This window comes from Poecilia latipinna, unplaced genomic scaffold (genome assembly GCF_001443285.1).
Source record: "Poecilia latipinna isolate Pla-1442-1.1 unplaced genomic scaffold, P_latipinna-1.0 Scaffold640, whole genome shotgun sequence".
Classification (NCBI taxonomy): Eukaryota; Metazoa; Chordata; class Actinopteri; order Cyprinodontiformes; family Poeciliidae; genus Poecilia; species Poecilia latipinna.
The window spans coordinates 225,513-245,171 of record NW_015113256.1 but is presented as its reverse complement, the minus strand read 5'-3'; the positions used below and the strand labels follow the sequence as shown (position 1 = coordinate 245,171).

Sequence of the window (19,659 nt, the reverse complement as noted above, 5' to 3'; positions counted from 1 at the left end):
AGCCTTTAATTTTATACATGAATGTATGGAAGCAGAGAGCTGACAGTTTCCACATATGCTTTTTGTCTTGCGGTTTTCATGACCATAAGAGATTTAATTTCCCGACGTTTTCTCGAGACGACGAGAAAATTTAGTTCACTTATCTGGAGATGACGTGTGAATTTGTCATTTTCTCGGGATAGGTGAATTTCTCAGGAAATTGATTCGTTATCTTGCGAAAACTTTCAGGAAAGTAACTTAAGAAAACCATAGAATTTAACGTACCTCAAGAAAATGCGGAATTCATTTATCTGAATTTTTGTTTTTAAAATGCGGCTTTAACACGTTCTCTCCCTCATTGTTGCATTTATCAAATTGAAATAATGCTGGCTATTCTAACTGACCTAAAGCAAGAGAAATTTGGTCTTATTCAAGTCCAGACAGTAAATGTAAACTCCTGGTTTTGTTTAATAACCACGGCTGTATTTTTAATTTTAATCTACACCCAGTAGCAGCCTTCCTGCTCAGTCTGGAAAACTGATTGATTTCTAATTAACACTGCACTACACACCCATCATTTATCTGAAAATCAATCAGTCCAGCTGATAAATTTAAATGGAACTTTTTCATTTATTCTCCCAAAAGGAGATAAAAGGTCTGGGAAATCTGGAAACATAACTCTGGATAAAAATGTGAAGGAACTTCACAAACCCAGATGGCTTGAATCACTGAAAATAGCCTTAAACACAAAAATCTTCGGAAGGCTATGAACATATAAGTTCAAAAATATGAAGTGCATCATCCTAACAGCGGTTCAGCTTATTAACGACCAGAGGCAGAAAGCTGTTGACCGTTCTGCTGATGGTGAGGTCGTTTGACGACAGCTGTTCGATAAGTTCACTGAGGGGTCACGAAGAGTCCCTGGGGATAGACGATAAATCCTTTTTATTGAATAATCAAATGTTTAGTTTTTGAAGATTACAGTTTTTATTTTATGTTTTTTTCCCCCACTGACACACTGTCTGTGTGCCCAGGGCGGCCATCTTGTTTGACAAGCCTGTTTTACAGTTTCTATTTATCTGGACATTAAATCTAGGGCAACTCTATGATGGAACATCAGGGCCAGGTACAATTTTATTTATGGGAATAACATCGTAATATTAGGAGTTTAAAGTTGCAATTTTATGAGAACTCCTACAAGAAAAACACCAAAAACTAAAAACGTGGAATGTTTAGCATCTGGTGATGTTATACTTAAGATACAAAATCTTTCAATACATCAGCGTCAACTAATTATCTATAAAAGGACTTTGCAACAAACATGCAAACAACCGTCTACTATGACGAAACAAACTGAGCTGCTCCTTTCAGATCCTGATAGCTAAGCGTTTTCACTCCAAGACTTTTTTCTTCTAATTTTAAAAAGTTTTTTGTTGCTTTTTGCACATCTTTTATCTGCTAATATTATAGCTGTTTTAAAAAAAATTAAAATTCTTGTAACCGGGCCCTAATGCTCCATCGTACAAGAATTGACTATTGAAATAAAAGCTGCTTTTTGAAAATCTCTGTCATTTTGTTTTTAGAAAAAACTTTTTTTTAACTCTATTTAAAATTGTATCTGGCATGAAAACGTCGGCTCTTTTTCCTCAACATGTCTGGTCTCCTCCTGGTCAGATGAGGTCATCAGAGATCTGGCCGCTCCCCGAGGAGGTCAATGCTATTAATAAGATGGATATCCTCTCCTCTTCTACTGTAATATTGTGAAATGAGGAAAAATCCGTTTTGCTGTTTTCGCCGCCAGCTGGAGTTTGAGAACAGCAGAGGAACCAAATGATATGCAGTCGCTTGAGGGTGGCGAGCTTTTCTAAATTTCCAGCTGCGGCAGGAATTTGGCAAACCGGTTTTTTTGTTTTTTCTTCTGTGGTGGAGCTGTCTTGTTTTTTCTAAAGCTGTCGTCACAGCTGTATTTTCTCACTTGCTGCCAAAAAATCCATTCCTGTTATCTCCAACGTTCTTGCTTCCTGTCATTTTACAAACTCGAAATGTACAAAAACGATCACTTTCTCCGTATTAGAAACACATCCTGGCTGTAAAAAGAACACAGTTTACATCTGAACCACTTTGTTTCAAACATACAGTTTTAAATGTTGTTTAGGGACAAGAAGCTGCATTTTACTGCTCAACAAGAATAAAAAAAATATTTAAGCTGCCAACAAAAAATTAAACTGTAATTGTTTTCAAGTTTCCACATATGGGAACGCTACCCCAATAAGTCTTTAGGAATTAGGCGACAAAGCTACTTTTCAGCAAAACCACAAGCAGAAGTAGGAGCTCAGCATGTGATCCGGCCTGGTTTTTGTAAATATGTCGTCTGTGTTTTATGATTTTGCTTTTCTATTCCTGTTTTGTATCACTGTTGATTTGACCCATTCACCCTGGTTCCAGATTTTCAGAGTGATAAAAGCTCACTTCTTGGGCTGGCAGATCTAAAGGACTAGATCTTGTGATGTTATATCACCACGCTATTTCCCTTCAAAGGAAAGTCTATCATCCATTCAATAACGCTTTATTCTGTTGATGAAATCACAAAAAGAAAATTTTCCACACTTGTTAGTAGAGAAGTGAGACGGCAGCCTGAAATCTGAAGTCTGTTTTTTTGGTGGGTGAAATAAAAATAACATGTTTGTTGATGCATAAAGGGGGTTATTTTGTCAAATCTGCTATTTTTGTTTTCAGATTTACCAGGTCTGTTAAAGAACCACCATCTTTCTTTGTGGTTTGTATTTAAAAAACATGGCGTCATATTCCTGGTAAAAACTCTTAGGAGTATGTTGATCAATCACAACAGTATGCATTTATAACCTAAAGGAGCGCATAACTCTGATCATGGGCGTTTCCTTTTGTACGCAGGTCCATGAACGCAGCATGAATAGCGGTAAAATGTGCTCTCTCGGTTTAGCAGGCATATTTGTCAGTTGCGGGCAGTAATTCTTGTGATTGATCTGATTGGCTGTCTTGGATTTGAGTTGAAATTCCATCCAATCAGAATGAGTTGCTGCCACCAAACTGACAAATAAGCCCATTAAGCAGAGAACGAGCACAAGTTACTGGTGAGAGCGTCCAGATGGGTGGAGTTAGCACATTTTACTGCAAACTGTGCTGCGTTCACAGCAAATAAAGGAAAATGCCTTGGATCGGAGCTGTGCACTCTCTGTTAATAAACGCGCTGTTGTGATTGTTTAATTTACTCCTCGGTGTTTTTGGCAGGAATGTGACACCATAAACCCACCTGAAATTGAAATGGGGAAAATAAGACCTCAAAGAAAAGTGAGGATTGGTGGTCAGAACCAGCGAATCGGTGCGTGTCCAGGTTTTATGGTAGTGGACAATGGTTAGAAACAAAAATGATGTTGAATTAACATCTTTGACTTTAAGTTGAATAAATTGATGATGCTGGAGATTAAAAATCGTAAAATTGCCATTCACACCCAAAGTCTTTTTGTAACATTTCCATATTTTTTCTTTAAGTTTGGACCGCCACATGCAAAGTAAGAATAAGTGAGAACCTGCTATGATGCTAAAGCTGCTTTGAAGATATTTTTGATCATAAACAATGAAAGTGTGACTACATAAAGTGGCAGATGGCCTGTTTAAAACACAGATTTCAGAGAAACCATTAACTGAAAAGTCAATTCATTAGAGGGCTATTCTGTATTAAATATGGTAGCATAAGTTATGTTGTGATTGCAAAAAACAACTGAACAGACCTGGTTACCTACAGCTTGTTTAACAAGAATTAGGCTCTAGAGTTGAACTGTTCATATATGATTGAGATTTTATCAAGTTAACATTTGCATTCACTAATAAATATTTAACAAATGTGTCACTCCCCCGGGGTTCTGCTGAGTTCTCCTGCTGAGTGTGTGTGTGGTAGGTCTGTTTTCCAGTGTCATCTGGTCTTTTGAAACTGCTGTGCAATCATTCAAACAGTCGTGTGTGTGTGTGTGTGTGTGTGTGTGTGTGAGGAAGCCCCCTCCAGATTTCTGAAAGTAATTGCAAATTTTGAAAGGCGTAACAGTGTAGAACAAAATGTAATGAATCACTGCTCCGAGTGAAATTGCTTTCCAACCTCAGGCCGCAAAAACACAAAAGGATCAGCTCTGCATGCGTAGCAGTTTGATATTTGTCTAAAATAACAGCTCTATGTATATATTAGTGTGGGTGGAGCTTGTTGAGTAAAACGACTTAACAGCTTGATTGGGACACGCCCAACAACCGATACGGTCCTTCACGTTTCGTACCCGCAAAAAATTAAACGTGCGATTGCGATGATGGATTAAGTATTTATCTCCTCTATATTAAGCAGGGACGCGTGATGATGCGTTGTTTGTCTGTGCTGGTTTTGTTTATCAGGCTGCCTTCTGTTAGTGAGGAAGGTGTGAAACATCACTGGTGTCCATGTGGGGTGGTGCCTTCCTCCTGCTCCCATTTATCATCTCTACGGACTACAGCCCTTTAAAGGCCAGAGAAGAAAAAGAACCGACTGAGCTGCAAGAGTGTGTCATGGTAGCTTCTTAGCGAAAAGACATAGTTCTAAAGAATACAATGGAAAGCAGAGAGGTGGGTTGTTGTTGTTTCATTGTTCATGAAGAAACAAGCTATGGCTACTTGTAGCATGTGTTGTCCTTTGTGTCTTGATTAGAGATGCTCAGGGAAATCAGCTGCTGCCTTTTTCAGCTTGATCAGCTCTGATCGGCGATCGATCACTCAAACTTAAAAAAAATTCAGTCTATGAATTCCCCAACCAGTTGGCCGCTGTGATCTTCTATCATCTGCCTACCTTCATCTCTTTTTATATTGATTTTGTGGCATCTTCCCAACTTCCTTTGACATTTCAATTCATTTGAAAGTCTTTAACTTTTTATGCTCTCAGGAAGGATGAACTTTGACCTTCCAAAATAGTCAAAAAGGTTTAAAATTGTTTTGCCATTGCACAATGCTGTGTGTACAAAGTGTTTGCTGCAGAAACATGTAATCAAATGGACAAATTCTTGGTGCTAACCTTTGAAGTTGCTTAAATAAAGGCTACAGACGCTCTTCATTTAAATGCATTTTGGGATTTAGTGCTTATTTATGAGAAAAAAAAATTGCTCAGCTGCTTGTCAGTGTTGGCATTTTAGGGAAGTTGATGGAATGTTTTCGCTTCATCTCTTTGAAAATACACTGCTCAAAAAAATAAAGGGAACACTCAAATAACACATCCTAGATCTGAATGAATGAAATATTCTCATTGAATACTTTGTTCTGTACAAAGTTGAATGTGCTGACAACAAAATCACACAAAAATCATCAATGGAAATCAAATTTATTAACCAATGGAGGCCTGGATTTGGAGCCACACACACAATTAAAGTGAAATGTTCCCTTTATTTTTTTGAGCAGTATATAATTCAACACCAAAGGCGTCCCAGTTGTTGCCCATATTAATCCAATCAACAGTCTCAGGATGATTCCTGAATGCAATCCTGGAGACGGACAGTAGTGCTGCTGAGTGGTTGGTTGAGATGTACGGGAGCCTTTGGTTGTTCGTTTTGGTGAATTTATACGCTAAAATGCAACATCAGCATTGCTTTTTTTTTTTTTTTTTGGTGTTTTTTTAAGTTCATCTTTATTGCTACTTGTTTTGGTAAATGAAAACATCTTTTGAAAATTATTTATGAATCTTAAATTAAGCTAAACGACATTTGACCAATTGGCTTAAAACTTGAAAGTAAACGTTTCGGTCTTGAACTGGACCGAGGACTTTGATGTTTCTTCACCTCCGTTAGGAAAATAACACTAAGAGCAAATACTGTTAACCCTGCCACGGTCATTTTGATCCCATGAGATTTTTACCCTTTGCGTGGTCTGGCAGGGCCGCACTGATCCCACATGTGATCAGTGCACACGCGTGTGTATGTGTTGTTTTGTGAACTGATGGTCTGACGGAGCAACCCTGCTCCTTATCCACTGTCCAACCATGACATCTGCTGCGCTAAGTAAGTTAGAAGGTTAATAAAGGTCACTCTTTGTCACTGAAGGTATAAATGATAATACTCAACATTTTCTGTTGTAGCCATAAAACTCTTTAACATGCAGGCAACACATTTCTCCAAGTTGTTCAGCTCTCTGTTATTTATTTATTTTCCAAAAACAAAAATTATATCTGAATTCTTTTACACATTTTGGTTAAATAAAAAAATCTGGTTGAAAGGAGGGTTTGTTTGAAGTTTGTGGTTGCAGAAGCAAATGTGCACGAGAATTTTACGTCAGCATCATGCAAAATAGGAGCTGCATGTTGGATGTCATGAGTTTTCTCTGGAATTAATATGCTTATCAATGCTGCGACTAAACTGGCTGGATTCAGGTTTTTTTGTTGCTATGGTAACATGCATGCTTTCTATCGCCACAACCCGCTAAACCTCATTTCCACAACTTATGAAAAACAAACGACTTTCTCATGGATACCCCACCAGGCAGGCGACTGCTGCTGCTTATCCGTTGTCATGGAAAGGGACGAGCAGCAGGTTACATGATGCCACCGGAGACTAAACAGAACTGAGACGCAGGAGGTTTGATGGGATGGGGAAGTGATTACTGCCTGACTGGCCAGACTGGACTGACTAATCAGGAGCTTTGCTGGCTTCATGGTACATTTGTGTACAGTGCCTTGAAACGGCACCCACCCTTTGAGCTTCTTTGCCTTTTTTGTTTTTTTATTAGAATTTATTTTAATTGAGATTTTACATTATAGATTAACACACTTTTGTGTAGTTGGAAAGTGAGCGGGATTCAAGATATTCACTTTATCAATGAAGTGTTGAATAGTGTCCCTAGACGATACTTTTTAGAAGCATCTTTCTTTCTAATTCCAGCTGCAGGTCTTTTGGGTCTTGTTTCTACCAGCTTTGTCAAATATTTGCCTATTGAGTGTTTGTGAGCAGTGATTTTACGGCCTGCCACATATTTGCTAGAGACGCACCGATCCACTTATTTCACTTCCAATAGCGACATCTGAGGTTTAGTGTTGGCCGTTATGACCCGATCCAAAACACAGAGCTGAACTGACTTAAAATGTTTCTTTCGTTTTTTTTTAACCACAAACAGGGGAAAACAACCCAAATTTAATTTGTTCAGTCAGTTCATTAAGGAGTATAACAGCCTATGTAAAAAAAAATAATAATAAAGACAAACAATTCATCACTGTTTTTCTGTATCGGTTCAGAAAGTGCCGATAGAGTTAGCAACTCTAACCATAATGTAAAGTAAATAATAAAGTGTGACTTCCCTCAGGGCACAAATCATAGAGTTGGACTGAATAGATGTGCTCTTACGGATCAGGAATATTGCCACAGATACCCAATCTATATTCCCCCCCAATATCGATACCAGCATGGATATCTGTATCAGATTGGTGCATCAGTTCCTCTGGACTCTGCTTTTGTTTTTGCCTTATGGGCTAATTTTTCTGCATGTTCTGACCAAGTTAGAGATTAAAACTGGTAGCATCAGCTGAGCAGATGCGGTGGCGTTGAGTGTCTATAATTGCAGAACTGCCGCTGGAAGAAGTGTAACAGTTTGCTAGGTTAGCTCAGGTGTGTTAAACTGTGACAAAGTTCGAGAGGCATGAATTATTTAACAAGCTGCCGTACGTGCATCGGCATCAACACCTACGGTGTCAGAACACGCTTTGTATTGCGAATGCTTCCTAAAAATCCCCCACATGCACAAGAGGTCAGCTTTCACGCCTCAATGAACCCACAAGATGGCCATAATTCAGATCTGGGCATCTAAATGCGTTTTGCCCACAGCTCTCTCCCTCAAGGGCAGAGAGGATTTTTATTGGGAGGGAAAAGGAAACCTCCTCGGTTCTAGAGACAATTACACAGCCGCAGTAACTGTCACAATGTTGGCAAAATAACTCAATCAAAGGACCTGAACTAAAGGAGGAATGCTTTCATGCGCACTCTTCATCACAGATGCGCAGCGGTTCGACACGGTGCTGTTTACTGGAAGCACACTCGCAAATCCATCCATTCAATCACACGAGCATGCAGCAACTGCCATCTTGATGCTACAAAATCTGTTTTCCATCAATTAACGTCAGGCACGCCGAGTGGCAGCATGAATATTTATGAGGCGTTTCCAGGACGATGTTGCGTAACTTTGAAGACGTTTATTTTAGACACAGTTGGCCCAACATTGTAAAAAAAAAACAAAAAACCTGATGTTCTCCATGTTGTGCGTCATTAGCGTAAAAGCTTTGTTTTTTTTTTGTCACTTCATTTTCTTTTAGTTTTCTTCAGCAGTCAGTTTACTTGTTTTCTATCTATGTATATGAGGGTGTAAAACCTTTATTTTCATATAAAGATCAAAATTGTTCTCAAGGGCTGGTTGTGCCAGAATGTATTTATACAGCCCATTGACAACCTGTTAAAAATATTAGTAACCAACTGTCTGCATTCAGTAAGTACTTTTTGAAAATAAATAATATTGCTAATCTTTTTACATCAAACAGCCCCTCCAGGACTTAACTTGGAAGAAAAAAACAACAAAAAAATTCCAATCAAAATTTGTGAAGCTAATTTTTAGAAACATTTGCAAAGAAATTTTGCAATATTTCCACATAAGCGTGACGTTAAATGTGACTTTTTCTTACTCGATGTATCAATCACAGACCAACTTCACTTCAAGAACAGCTGAAGAAATACTGCCACCTGCAGGTGGGAGCCAAGTCACTTAGACACAATGTTTTTGATCATTTTTGTATAACATTTACAAAACAAACCCCCTCACAATTATGTATTGGTGTGGGAAATGTGGTGATATGTTGATTCTGCATGAATTTTTGTGAACACAGAATTGCATAAAACTGGAGGGACTGATGGATGTAATTTAGGCTGCATTCACACAAGCCCTGTTTAGTCTGCTTTAAACAAACTCCAGTCCGTTTGCCTAGAAGGTCTGAACACGCAATCAAATTCTGCTGTGGACCAAAAAATTGAACCCTGGTACGCCTATAAACTGAGGTCTTGGTTCGGTTGGAGTCACCTCTGGTGTAGACGCAAGAGGATCAGAGACTGCTCCAACAGCGGGAAGCGTTCTGCGTGAATAAAACCAAAAACAAACGTGTGAGTGTAGCACTAGTGGAAGAAACGACTCGTGGTGTTTTACCAAAGAGAAATCCTACAACCACTAAAATCCGACACCACTCCATTTTCGTTTACAGTTTGTCAAGAAGGAAGTAGAGCTCGTGTCTTCTTCTGAGGTTTCTGTGTTGTTTCCTTCAGTGGCTCTTAATGCAGCTCCATCCATAGGTGAGGGGGTGAACAGCTTTTCCAAAAGGGTTGGGTCGTTTGACACAAAGAGAACGGCAGCAGCTGAAACTGTAACAAATGATGCAATCCAACCAAATCTACCAGACTATTGGGTGTGATAACACCCCTAGAGTCTGGAGTCTAGAGGACCACATTTAAATCTGTTGCAGGCTGGATTTAGCCACCATGGGTCGGGTTTGACGCATGTGGTCAATATTCACCCATCTATCCCTGGCAGAGTTGGGAGCTTTGGTTAACCCACTCTTCCCACAGCGATGTACACTCACCTCTTTTCCTCACAGTTCAGTCCACACACATTTTACAGCCTCACATTGCTACTCCAACCTTTTTTTTTGTCTCCCCAGACTTCTTTTTAAACTATATTTCCAATTGTACTTTTACTGAGACAGATCGTGTTACTGCACTGGTGCCTAGATGTGTGCACAGTGCAGCCTGTGCTTAATGTCAAACCAGTACAGACTCTGAAAGCCTCCAGACACCTGCAGGTTTTCACACTCAGGGTTTCCTCGCTGTGTGAATGTTTTTCACAGGAACAACAAAGAAAGATGGACCTTTTCATGGGAGTCTGTGTAACTCGGGGACTTGGAAACGATTCATGTATTGTACAGTACCAGTGTTAATGATGTAAAGTTAGCATTTGCTGGAGCCGAGCTTTACTGCAGTACATCCTTAAAATCAAAACCATGTGTTTTAAGTAGAGATGGACTGATCTGATGTTTGTATTGGTTCCGATATTGATAAAAATTCTAGATCGGATATCGGTAACAGTGCCAGATCCGTAAAGGCAAATCTATTCGGTCTAATTCTATGCTTTGTGTTCTTGAGCGGTGTCATGCTATATTATCTATTTTGCATTAAATTTAGAATCCCTAATTGCACTTTCTGCACAATTTGGAAGATTTGCAGTTTTTTTACATGTATTACTATACTATTACTATTGTTTCAGTTTATCATTTATTTTACTGTTCTACTTCTAATAGCACAGATTGAAACAAATGAAAGTTGTTTTTACATGTCTGACCAAACTTGTGAAGCTTATTAATGTATCCAAGTGTGCTGCACTCCTGCATAGTTAACAAAACCATGTAATTCAGTTCATGTCTGTGTTTAAAAAATAGAAAAGTTTTTTTCTATTATATTTCAGGAGTTCAATAAACTCCTGCCCTAGTCCTACTTATGTTTTTACGCTGAGCAGTTGTCTGAAGTTCAAGGCAAACACTGGCAGGTTTGTGCCTTAATTTTGATACAACTCTTTGATTGTTTGGCTTATGCAGCTCTGGAAGAAATGAAGAGACCTCTTAAAATGATCAGTTTCTCTGGTTTTACTTTCTACAGGTATATGTTTGAGTAAAATGAACATTGTTCTTTTATTCTGTGAACTCCTGACAGCATGTCTCTGAAATTCCAAGAAAATATTTAGTATTTATTAGCAGAAAAATGAGAAATGGTCAAAATAACGAAAAAGATGCAGTGCTTTCAGACCTCCAATACTGCAAAGAAAACAAGTTAATTTTCATTTAGAAACAACAAAACTAGTGTTTTAACTCAGGAAGAGTTCAGAAATCAATATTTGGTGGAATAAGCACCAGTGAGGTTCAGTGCAGTTCATTTTGTCCAGAGTCGTATGTTCCAGTGCAATTCCATTAAATCAAATGGGATTAAAACATGCAGAAAAATGTCTTTCAGTCAGGATCCCAACCCCTAGTAGAAAACTGTTAAATATATTCTCAACATTCTGCATGTTTGCTCAGATGATTGTTGGTTTTTACAGAAACGCTCTCGCTGTGTGACCGTGAATGAAGCCAGAACATGGAAACACAGTCGGTGGTGTTAGCTTCCTCTGCTCTGACATCACTGCTGGTTTTACAGTTTTAAATAGCAGACAGCTATTCAGGGGAGATGACAGACATTAGAGATGTTAATGCAGGATGACACTCTCTGCTCTTTTTCCTGATTAGCCACAATTTTGATCAGGAACTTATTATGGATGGGCTTTGAGGACCCAGTGAAAACTACATCCTGGTGTTCAACTGTTTTTATAAAGGAGGGAGAAACATTATTTCTATTTTTATAAAACAAGAAGACAAACCAACAGTCCCTACTTATCTGAATCACAGATTTGCCTCAGCAGAAACCTCGTCATGTCGGGCTTTAGTCTCTGGGAAGCATTGTTGTTGTGGCTTCATGGTACCTGTGCCGTTTTGCTTACATTTTTAGCAGAGTTTGTTCGGGATCATAAAAAAAACAACAAAAAAACCAAAGCTCCCCGGACGTTGTCACAGCAACGCTGTCAAGACAGACACGTTTCTGTCTCGGAGGGAACGCTTCGTCTCCCCAATCACTCTGCCTGAGTGCAAGGCTACAAGCTCTCCCCGCTGCCGCAGCGTCTCTTTGAAACGTCCGGCGAGTGCCCTGATTGATGTGAACATGAAGGCATCATTAGGTCTGAGCGTCTACAGCTGCAGCCTCGTATCAAACGGGAATCTGTTTCACCTTGTTTCATAAAAGCGGTGTGTACACCACAGCTTCCCTTACTGCGTGTGCCTGGTTATCACTCTGTGAGACCCTTCTCCCCCTTTTTTTTCTTTTTCTAGATTTGACCAATTTTATACGGAATCAAATTTCATAATTTCTTGCTTTAAAATTAATTTTATACCTGGGGTAAGTTCTTACTCAAGCATATCTGCTCATCATGATGCAGCACTAAAGGCTTATTTCTGTGAGAAGAAAAGGAACAACTTTTACCATCATTGGAAAGTGACAACACAAAGAGTGAACATAATAATGTCTTACTTTCTACCTTAAAAACAATGGGACTAAAGCTGCTTTCACACAGCAGGTGAATTCGACTCAAATCTGATTTTTTTTTTTTGTTTGTTTGCTTGCTTATGTCCAACTTTTTTCTCGACATAAACAAAGATCTCCAACTAGCATTTTCAGAAATCGCCAGGGTTTCCTCATCCGCTTAGAGGTTGAACCTTTCCCAGCTGAGTCCACACAGATCTCAGCAGGTCTTCAGTTCCTGTGTGGGTCACTTGGAAGGTCGTTAAAACATCAACTTACATGTTTGCTTTCAAGTGACTGTGACACCGCAGCTCTGAAGCATTTGTTTTTGCGAAACTATTTTGGACACGGATATAAATTTAGAACTAGGCCAATAGATTTCACTGCTGTTAAGTTGTTGTTGCTGACGTATGTAATGTCAAGACCTATCTATGAGGCAATTAATCATATTTTATTTTTTCTTCAACAAACTAAAGCTTCCAGTCAGAGCCTTTGTGATCATGTGTTTCTGGTACGCCTGTAAACCTGACGCACAATTAACAATGGACCACAAATCTGCTTCTCTTGGGTTTAATTTTTGCTTCCAAAAATGATCTAATTGGACGCTGGAAAAGACCAGTGTTGTGCTAGTAGGAGTTAGCAAAGCTAATCGAGCTATAATGGCATGTCAATGCTAAACATGTAGCAGCTAGCACAGATGTTCCCAACGTTAATGTCGGCGTCCATAGTCCACATTTCTAAAGAAGTTCTATGAAAGATCAGTTGTTCCTGAAATACCTGAAAGTTGAATGAGTATAACGGCACCAACTGAAGGCCAAAAAACCTAAATAACAGATTAGAAACAATGAATATCTTTGTTGTTCGGTTCACATGTGCATTTATTCAGTAATTTAGCATCAAAAAGGGTTTTTGATTTGAACCTGTTGCTTATTTTGTCTCTGTTCAGTTTTTGAATAGCGACTTGGAATGAGATTAATTGTGATGAATTAATTACAGACTCTGGAATTAACTGGATTAAAAAGTTTGAGTTCCTCCACTAGGAGGATGCAAACACATCACAGCAGCTGAGCTGTGAACTTTCATAAAAACACATTTTTGTGAATATCTTGACATTTTTCTTCCATATTCCAACAAAACTCAACAGTGCAAAGTTTTGGAATATTTCTAACAAAAGCAAATAAAAAAACAAACAAAAAACAATAACAACAACAAGCAAACTTCAGTCTCTCCATACATCTTTCTTGGTTAGCATCACAAGTTTTCTCCTCCTGCAGTGACATTTTCTACCACGCAGCACAAAAAAAATAAATAAAGAAATTAATTTTGGACAAACTTAATTTTTTCCCAGACTTAGTAGAAATTTAGTGTCCCTTTCATTTGATGATTTCTATTTGTCTTGAAATAAATAGCAGGAAGGAGACTCTCATAGTAACGGTTGCAGACTTGCACTGGGCAAGTCTCGTTTCTTTTTTAGATAAGAGTTTTCAATCATGAAATGGACCTTTCAGCACCGCTCAGGTTTGTAGCCAGAAAAGTATTTATTTGAAACATTTAGCTCCGAAGCCACAGATTATTAACAGAAGTTACACGGCTTCAAGAGCAGAGAGGAGGAACATGATAAATGACGTCTAAAGCTTCCCCCCTGCCGATCTCCCGGCGTTTATCTGCAGCCGTGTGTTTAAGTCCAGCAAACGGCTCAGAGAGATTCAGAGCCGCTCTTTCCCTCCATGACCTTTAACAGAACCGCACAGCGCCGTCGTCCCGCTGACACCTTTGCCGTGTTTGTTTTTCATTACTGGAGTTGCATCCTCACGGGACGGAGCAAAGTCAACAGCCCCGTGGCGCGGCACCGCCACCCGGAGGCGCAGCCGGGTGCCTCGCCGTCGTGGCGGTGCCCGTTTGGGTTTCATCTGGACTCCTCGTCTTTCCTGGAGCCAACGTGGATCAGTGAGGCTCGGTTTCCCAGGAGGAAGTGATGGTTTTTGGGGCTTTTTTTTTCTTCTTCATAATGATCTGAAGTAAAAGTGTGTGAATTTCATTCTGCTTTGTGCAGCGGTCGATTGCTTCATGGAGCATCTCAACAATCGAAAATGGCAAATAGGAAGTTCTTTATTAAATGTTTATCTCCAGATGCGCTCTTCTTAAAGCCGGAGCACAAAGTGTTTGTTTGTAGAGAACGCAGACAGAGTAATTTCCCACAGGGCCTGAGATTGTACTGAGAGATGAACATGGAAGCTTTTTGCGTTAACATTTGGGTTTCAATCCGATATTAATATTTGTATTTTTCACAATGTTGAAAAAAAAATTGTGGATTGGGTATTGATGCCCAGTCCATAGGAGCAGATCTAGTTGGTCTAATTCTACGCTTTGTGCTCTGAGAGCATTATTTTACTATTTATTATTATATTATATTATTTATTTATTTAATTATATTTAGAATTTCTAATTACACTTTTTGAACCGTTTGAAACGAGGTTTGTAGTTTTTATTTGTTACATTGGACCAAGAAAGTCAACCTTTTGTTTTTGTCAGTTTCTTTAATTTATATTGGCTGTTGTTCTCCTAATATCACTGATTAAACAGATTAAAGTTGTTTTTCCATGTCTGTCCAGGCTTGTGAAACTATCGGTGCATTTAAGTGTGCTGCACTGGTGCAGAGTTGGAAAAACAAATTTGTAATTCAGTATATTTATGTATGTTTAAAAAACAAACATTCCGTTTAGCTCTGCTTTTCCATATCGGATCGGTATTTGCCGATACTAAACCTCAGATATCGGTATCGGAAGTGAAAAAAGTGGATCGGTGCGTCCCCAAACATTTTTTGACAGTAAGTTTATGTTTTTTGGTGTCTTGAAAATGAGGCATTTCAAAATCCTCCCGATCATGAAGTCACATTTGATGGACACTGCGCTTGTTACCTAGCAACTCTAGCTGAGCTCCAGCACATTTGGTCAGCTGGTTTTACTGCTGTCTGCTCTGTACAATGGCTGCTGGAAAAGACAAGTTTTTATGTTGACTTGCCATCCAGAAACCACTTACTGCATTTTTATCGGTTGCGCAGAAGGCTCCACTTCTGCTTTTCTAAGATGTACAATCTGCAAACCCACTTAGTGGCGGTTAGGACTTACCTTCCTGTTTCTCCTTTCCCCACACAGGGAGGAGGAGGAGAGCCTACGCAATAAGATTCGCGCCGACCACGAACGAGCGCTGCAGGAGGCGAAGGAGAAGCTGCGCAAGTCTCGCAAGGAGGTGAAGGCCGAGATCCAGACGGAAAAGGCCAAAATCATCGAGGACCTGAAGAAAAAGGAGGCGGGGCCCAAACCCTTACCGCCCGTCCCCATGCCCAAGGTCGTCGGAGTCAGCGACGGGGAGCCGCCTGAGGCAGACGCCAAGGAAAAGCGGGATAAGATCAGAGAGGTAAGAATGTCTTTGTTGGATTTTGTGGTAATGTGTTAAAGCGATAACCTTCAGCGTTTTACTGGGAGGTTAGTTGGCAGACTGAAGCTTTGGTAGTGAAGAATTGTCGGATGATTATTGTGTTTTAGAGTTTGCTTTTTGGGGGTTTTATAAGAAAAGAAAAGGTGTTGTTGTCATTTGTATTGAGTCTTCCTGGGTCAATACTTTGCAATTTTTCCTCCCTGGTTTTATCTTTCTTTGAAACATGGCTGAAGTTCCGTCAGACTAAACGGAGAATATTTGTGGACATCAATTTTCAGCTTTTTCTGCAGAACTACACCGTTCCTTTATAGCTCTGCCTGTGTCCTGCAGGCTGAACTGCTGCACTAGTTTTAAGTCATTCATGTTTTATCTTATTTCAAGTGCTCAAAGATATTTTGCACTAGAAACTAGACCAGAAATCCTTGGTAAGATTATGTGTTTTGCAGTATATTCTGGAAAATACAGTAGTCAGGAAAACAGAATTGTCTCTGACTGGGGCATAAAACTTGTCAACGTTGGGATAAGTAGGCCCACTCACACTTTTATTTAAAGTTTTTTCCCCATTTATTTCTCTCAGATGAATAACTGGGAAAAAAAAATCATATCTTATCCTTTTTAAATCCTCACATCCACTGAGACTCCTCTCTGGGATTGACGGGCGTCTAATGAACGTTGCTTTCAGAGTGGTGCGGTGCGGTTCAGCCCCAAACCTACGACCCACAGAGCCAGAGCGCATCCGACTGTACGTCGCACGCTTGAATTCCTCCCGTCGCCTGCTGCCCTGTCTCCGAGCCAGCGCCTGGTGAAGGCCGCAGCAGCAGGCCAGACAGACAGTGCATGTGCAGAATGCAGATGGTGCTATCTGGTGCTGCTCTCTTTACACGCGATGCCAGCCCCAGCGTATCTCTCTCCTCTCTGCTCTCCTTCCTTTCCCCCCCATCTCTCTCTCTGTGCAAGTTTCCTCGCATAATTGCCTCGTGTCGTGTCTCATGAAACGGCACTCGGAGTCGGAACGCTCGCTGTGCCGAGGAGCGGGCTCTCTCCTCTCCAGAAACTGCCTTTGTCTCTAAAAGCCTCTTTTGTTCCCTTTCATAATTGCCATGCAGAGAGAATGCCGTACACCCCCAAATGAGAAAGAATGAAGCAGCTGTATGGGCAACAGCGCAGCACAATCCTTCCCCCTTCCTCCCTACCATCCTTTCCTGATTGCCTGGCAAATCCAAGGAGAAAGCCTCATAACACGCAGCAGAAGAGTCTGAGTGAGTGGAATATGGGAGCCGTTCCTCTTTCCTATCCGGGTTGCAGGCTGCTCTTTGGCCCGCATGTTGATCAAGTTCAGGGAGATGATCCAGCATCGATGAGCTCGTCAGCGTCGCATCCAGATAGAAAGCAGTAAATCACTTCCATGGAGCAGAACCTTCCTTTTTAGTTATGTGCATTTTTGGTGGCATTTCATAGCATAATCAGGATGGGGTGCACTGATTTATCAGCTGACCAATTTATCGGCACCGGTGAAGCAGATATTATTCAACAATCTTATCTACCTTAACAAAAATCAACCACAGTCGTCTTCTGCTCTCCTGTGAGAGGCGTTTGACCAGCAGACCCTCCCTCCAGCTCATGTCTGCACGTTTACAGTCGACTGTTGCCAACTAAACAACTTTCTTGCCATATTTAGCAACATTTCAGAGAAATGTTTGACAGCAGCCAAATCAAAACACAACTCTTCAAAACGATTGTAGTGGAATAAATGTAATTATTGACGCTACCAGCTCTATTAACCTGTCGCATTATGAAATATTGTTGGCTCAGAGCTAAAGAAAAAAGAGTGAATTTGCATATTGCTGTTACATTTTAGCATAATTGGGAATTTCTAAAATGAGATTTTATTTGAAAATGTACACTGGATTACAAGTATGAAGAGGCATAACATTATGACCACTCACAGGTTGAGTGAATAACTTTGATTCTTTTGACAATTTTTGGTTGTCCTTTGCTATTTCCTGACCAGAACTGGATAAAACTGGAGTGTTGAAGGACTTGACTCTACGGACACAGTGAGAATTGAGTTTGTTTTGTAGCACTGTGTCCTTTTTATTTCACAACGCTGCTTTAGGAACATCATGTTTTGTGCTTTGCTGCCACATGACAACTATTTCAAAAGCATTTTCCTCTGAACATTTTCTAAAATCCCACTAAATGTTGTGAAAAGCGGCCCAAATTTTCACAGCCCGCCAAAAGCTGTTTTTCTTTTCCAGCCAAATGTGTTCAAAAGCAGCCCATTCTGGCAACACCGTTCACCACAGAAAGTGTCTGCAATTGGCGCCAGAATCAGAGCTGGTTTATTGAACAATCACTGCAAGAATACAAGATCTAGTTTCTAGTGCAAATATATTGGTTTTCTCTTATTTCAAGAATAGTGGCTTATAATTAACTTTTCAGCAAGTTGCAGGAGTTTGTTTTGAATAAAAAAAATATTGATGAAAACATTGTAGTTTTGCTGGCAGCTCATTTCACTTTTAACAAGGCATTTTTCTCATGTTATGAGTGAAATAATCTGCCAGTTGAACTACAACTTTTTATCAATATTGAAGAATTACTGACTTAAAACAAACTCCTGTATTTTGCTTAAAAGTTACTTGTGAGTTAATTTGATCTTATTTAAGTCTGTGTAATAAATCAATAACAATATGTATTGTGGTAAACGCATGATAAATATGATAAATCAGTAATACATCTGATGGGATATTCAATAATTTCCTCGAACTCTGATCCAGAACCCCGTAGCATTCTGGGAGGACGTAGGCAGAGGAGAAAGATTAGCTGCTCACAGCTAGCTATATACGATGAGTGGCATCAACTAACTCACTCACTCTTTGGTTACCTAGCAACAACCTGTTTTCTCATAACTGCTTAAAAATTTAAAAGAGCAGCAAAAGAAGAAAACGAGCAGAAGATCTCGAGAAGAAGATGTGACGAAAAAAAAACAACGGGAAAGTTCACACCACCAGTTTGTGGATCATGTCAGATACGTAAAACAAACAAAAACAATCAATAATTAACTATCGACTGACATGAAATCCTTATATTGTGATACGTTTTTCAAACATATCTTCCAGACCTAGTCTTATTTCAGTTGCTACTTGTTGACAAGCTTAAGGTTCTGTATTGATATTAGCTAGTCATCTTTTAGCTAACATTACCTGCATCCAACAGCTTTACTCAACTCAGTCGGTTAGTTTGGAGGGAAAAACTGAAAAGTTCTTTGCGTTTTGCTGGTTTGCTGCCGTGATTCTAACACAAACCTGCATAGCTCCGCACAGCAGCAGCAGGTCTCCTTCACAGGTGGAAACCCAGCGCGAGCGTCGTAGCACTCATGTTGCGTTTAAAGGCGGCTTGGAAAAACAGGTTACAACATGTTAGCAACGGATTAAACAGTTTTAACTGCTGATAAAAGTGACAGAGGACACAAATATGGGAAGTGTGGAAGCTTCTACTGTATCAAATTGACATAGGAATAACAGAGAGTTGGCCATTCTAAGGTAAAAACCCAGCGCAGACAGTGTTCATGGTTTTTTTTGGGGGGGGGGCTTTTTCCCCCACGGCGCCCCCTTTAGGATGCGCGCCCCACAGTTTGGGAACCTCTGCACTACAGGAACAAAAGGAATCTGGCAGACATACATAAGCTCTATTAAAGGCCTGTTTGTTTCAAAACGGACAATTCACATCACATAATTTGCCAGAGTTAGCCATGAAGGCTAGCTTTCATCTGTAGTCCCTCAAAGTACAATCAATAGAAAAACACATCACAGTGCAATACCACTTTACAAGATCCTTCCCAAAAAAAGAGAATAATAATAAATGAAAGGTTGTTTTTATTTTTTTATTTTATTTTATTTTTTTTACTAAAATGAGTATATTAAGTTACACAATAAAAAGCCACATTGCACAAAAGTTCACCACAATACAGACGACGCATAGAAGCAGAACAAAAGTAAGAATCACATTACTCTCTCTTGGCAGTACAATAAAGCACATTTGGCCTCCAAATGACCCCAGATCTCAATCCAGTTGCGCATCC

General features: G+C 39.7%; 1 protein-coding gene across 2 annotated transcripts in view; it reads left to right on the top strand.

The window, feature by feature from the left end:
* Positions 1 to 19,659, top strand: part of man1a2 (mannosidase, alpha, class 1A, member 2) — a 119,850-nt gene that overhangs the window by 10,542 nt on the left and 89,649 nt on the right. For both annotated transcript variants that reach the window (XM_015043580.1, XM_015043581.1), the window contains exon 3: positions 15,296 to 15,557. In XM_015043580.1, the coding sequence (XP_014899066.1) occupies positions 15,296 to 15,557 (262 nt within the window). The remainder of the gene's footprint in view (positions 1 to 15,295; positions 15,558 to 19,659) is intronic.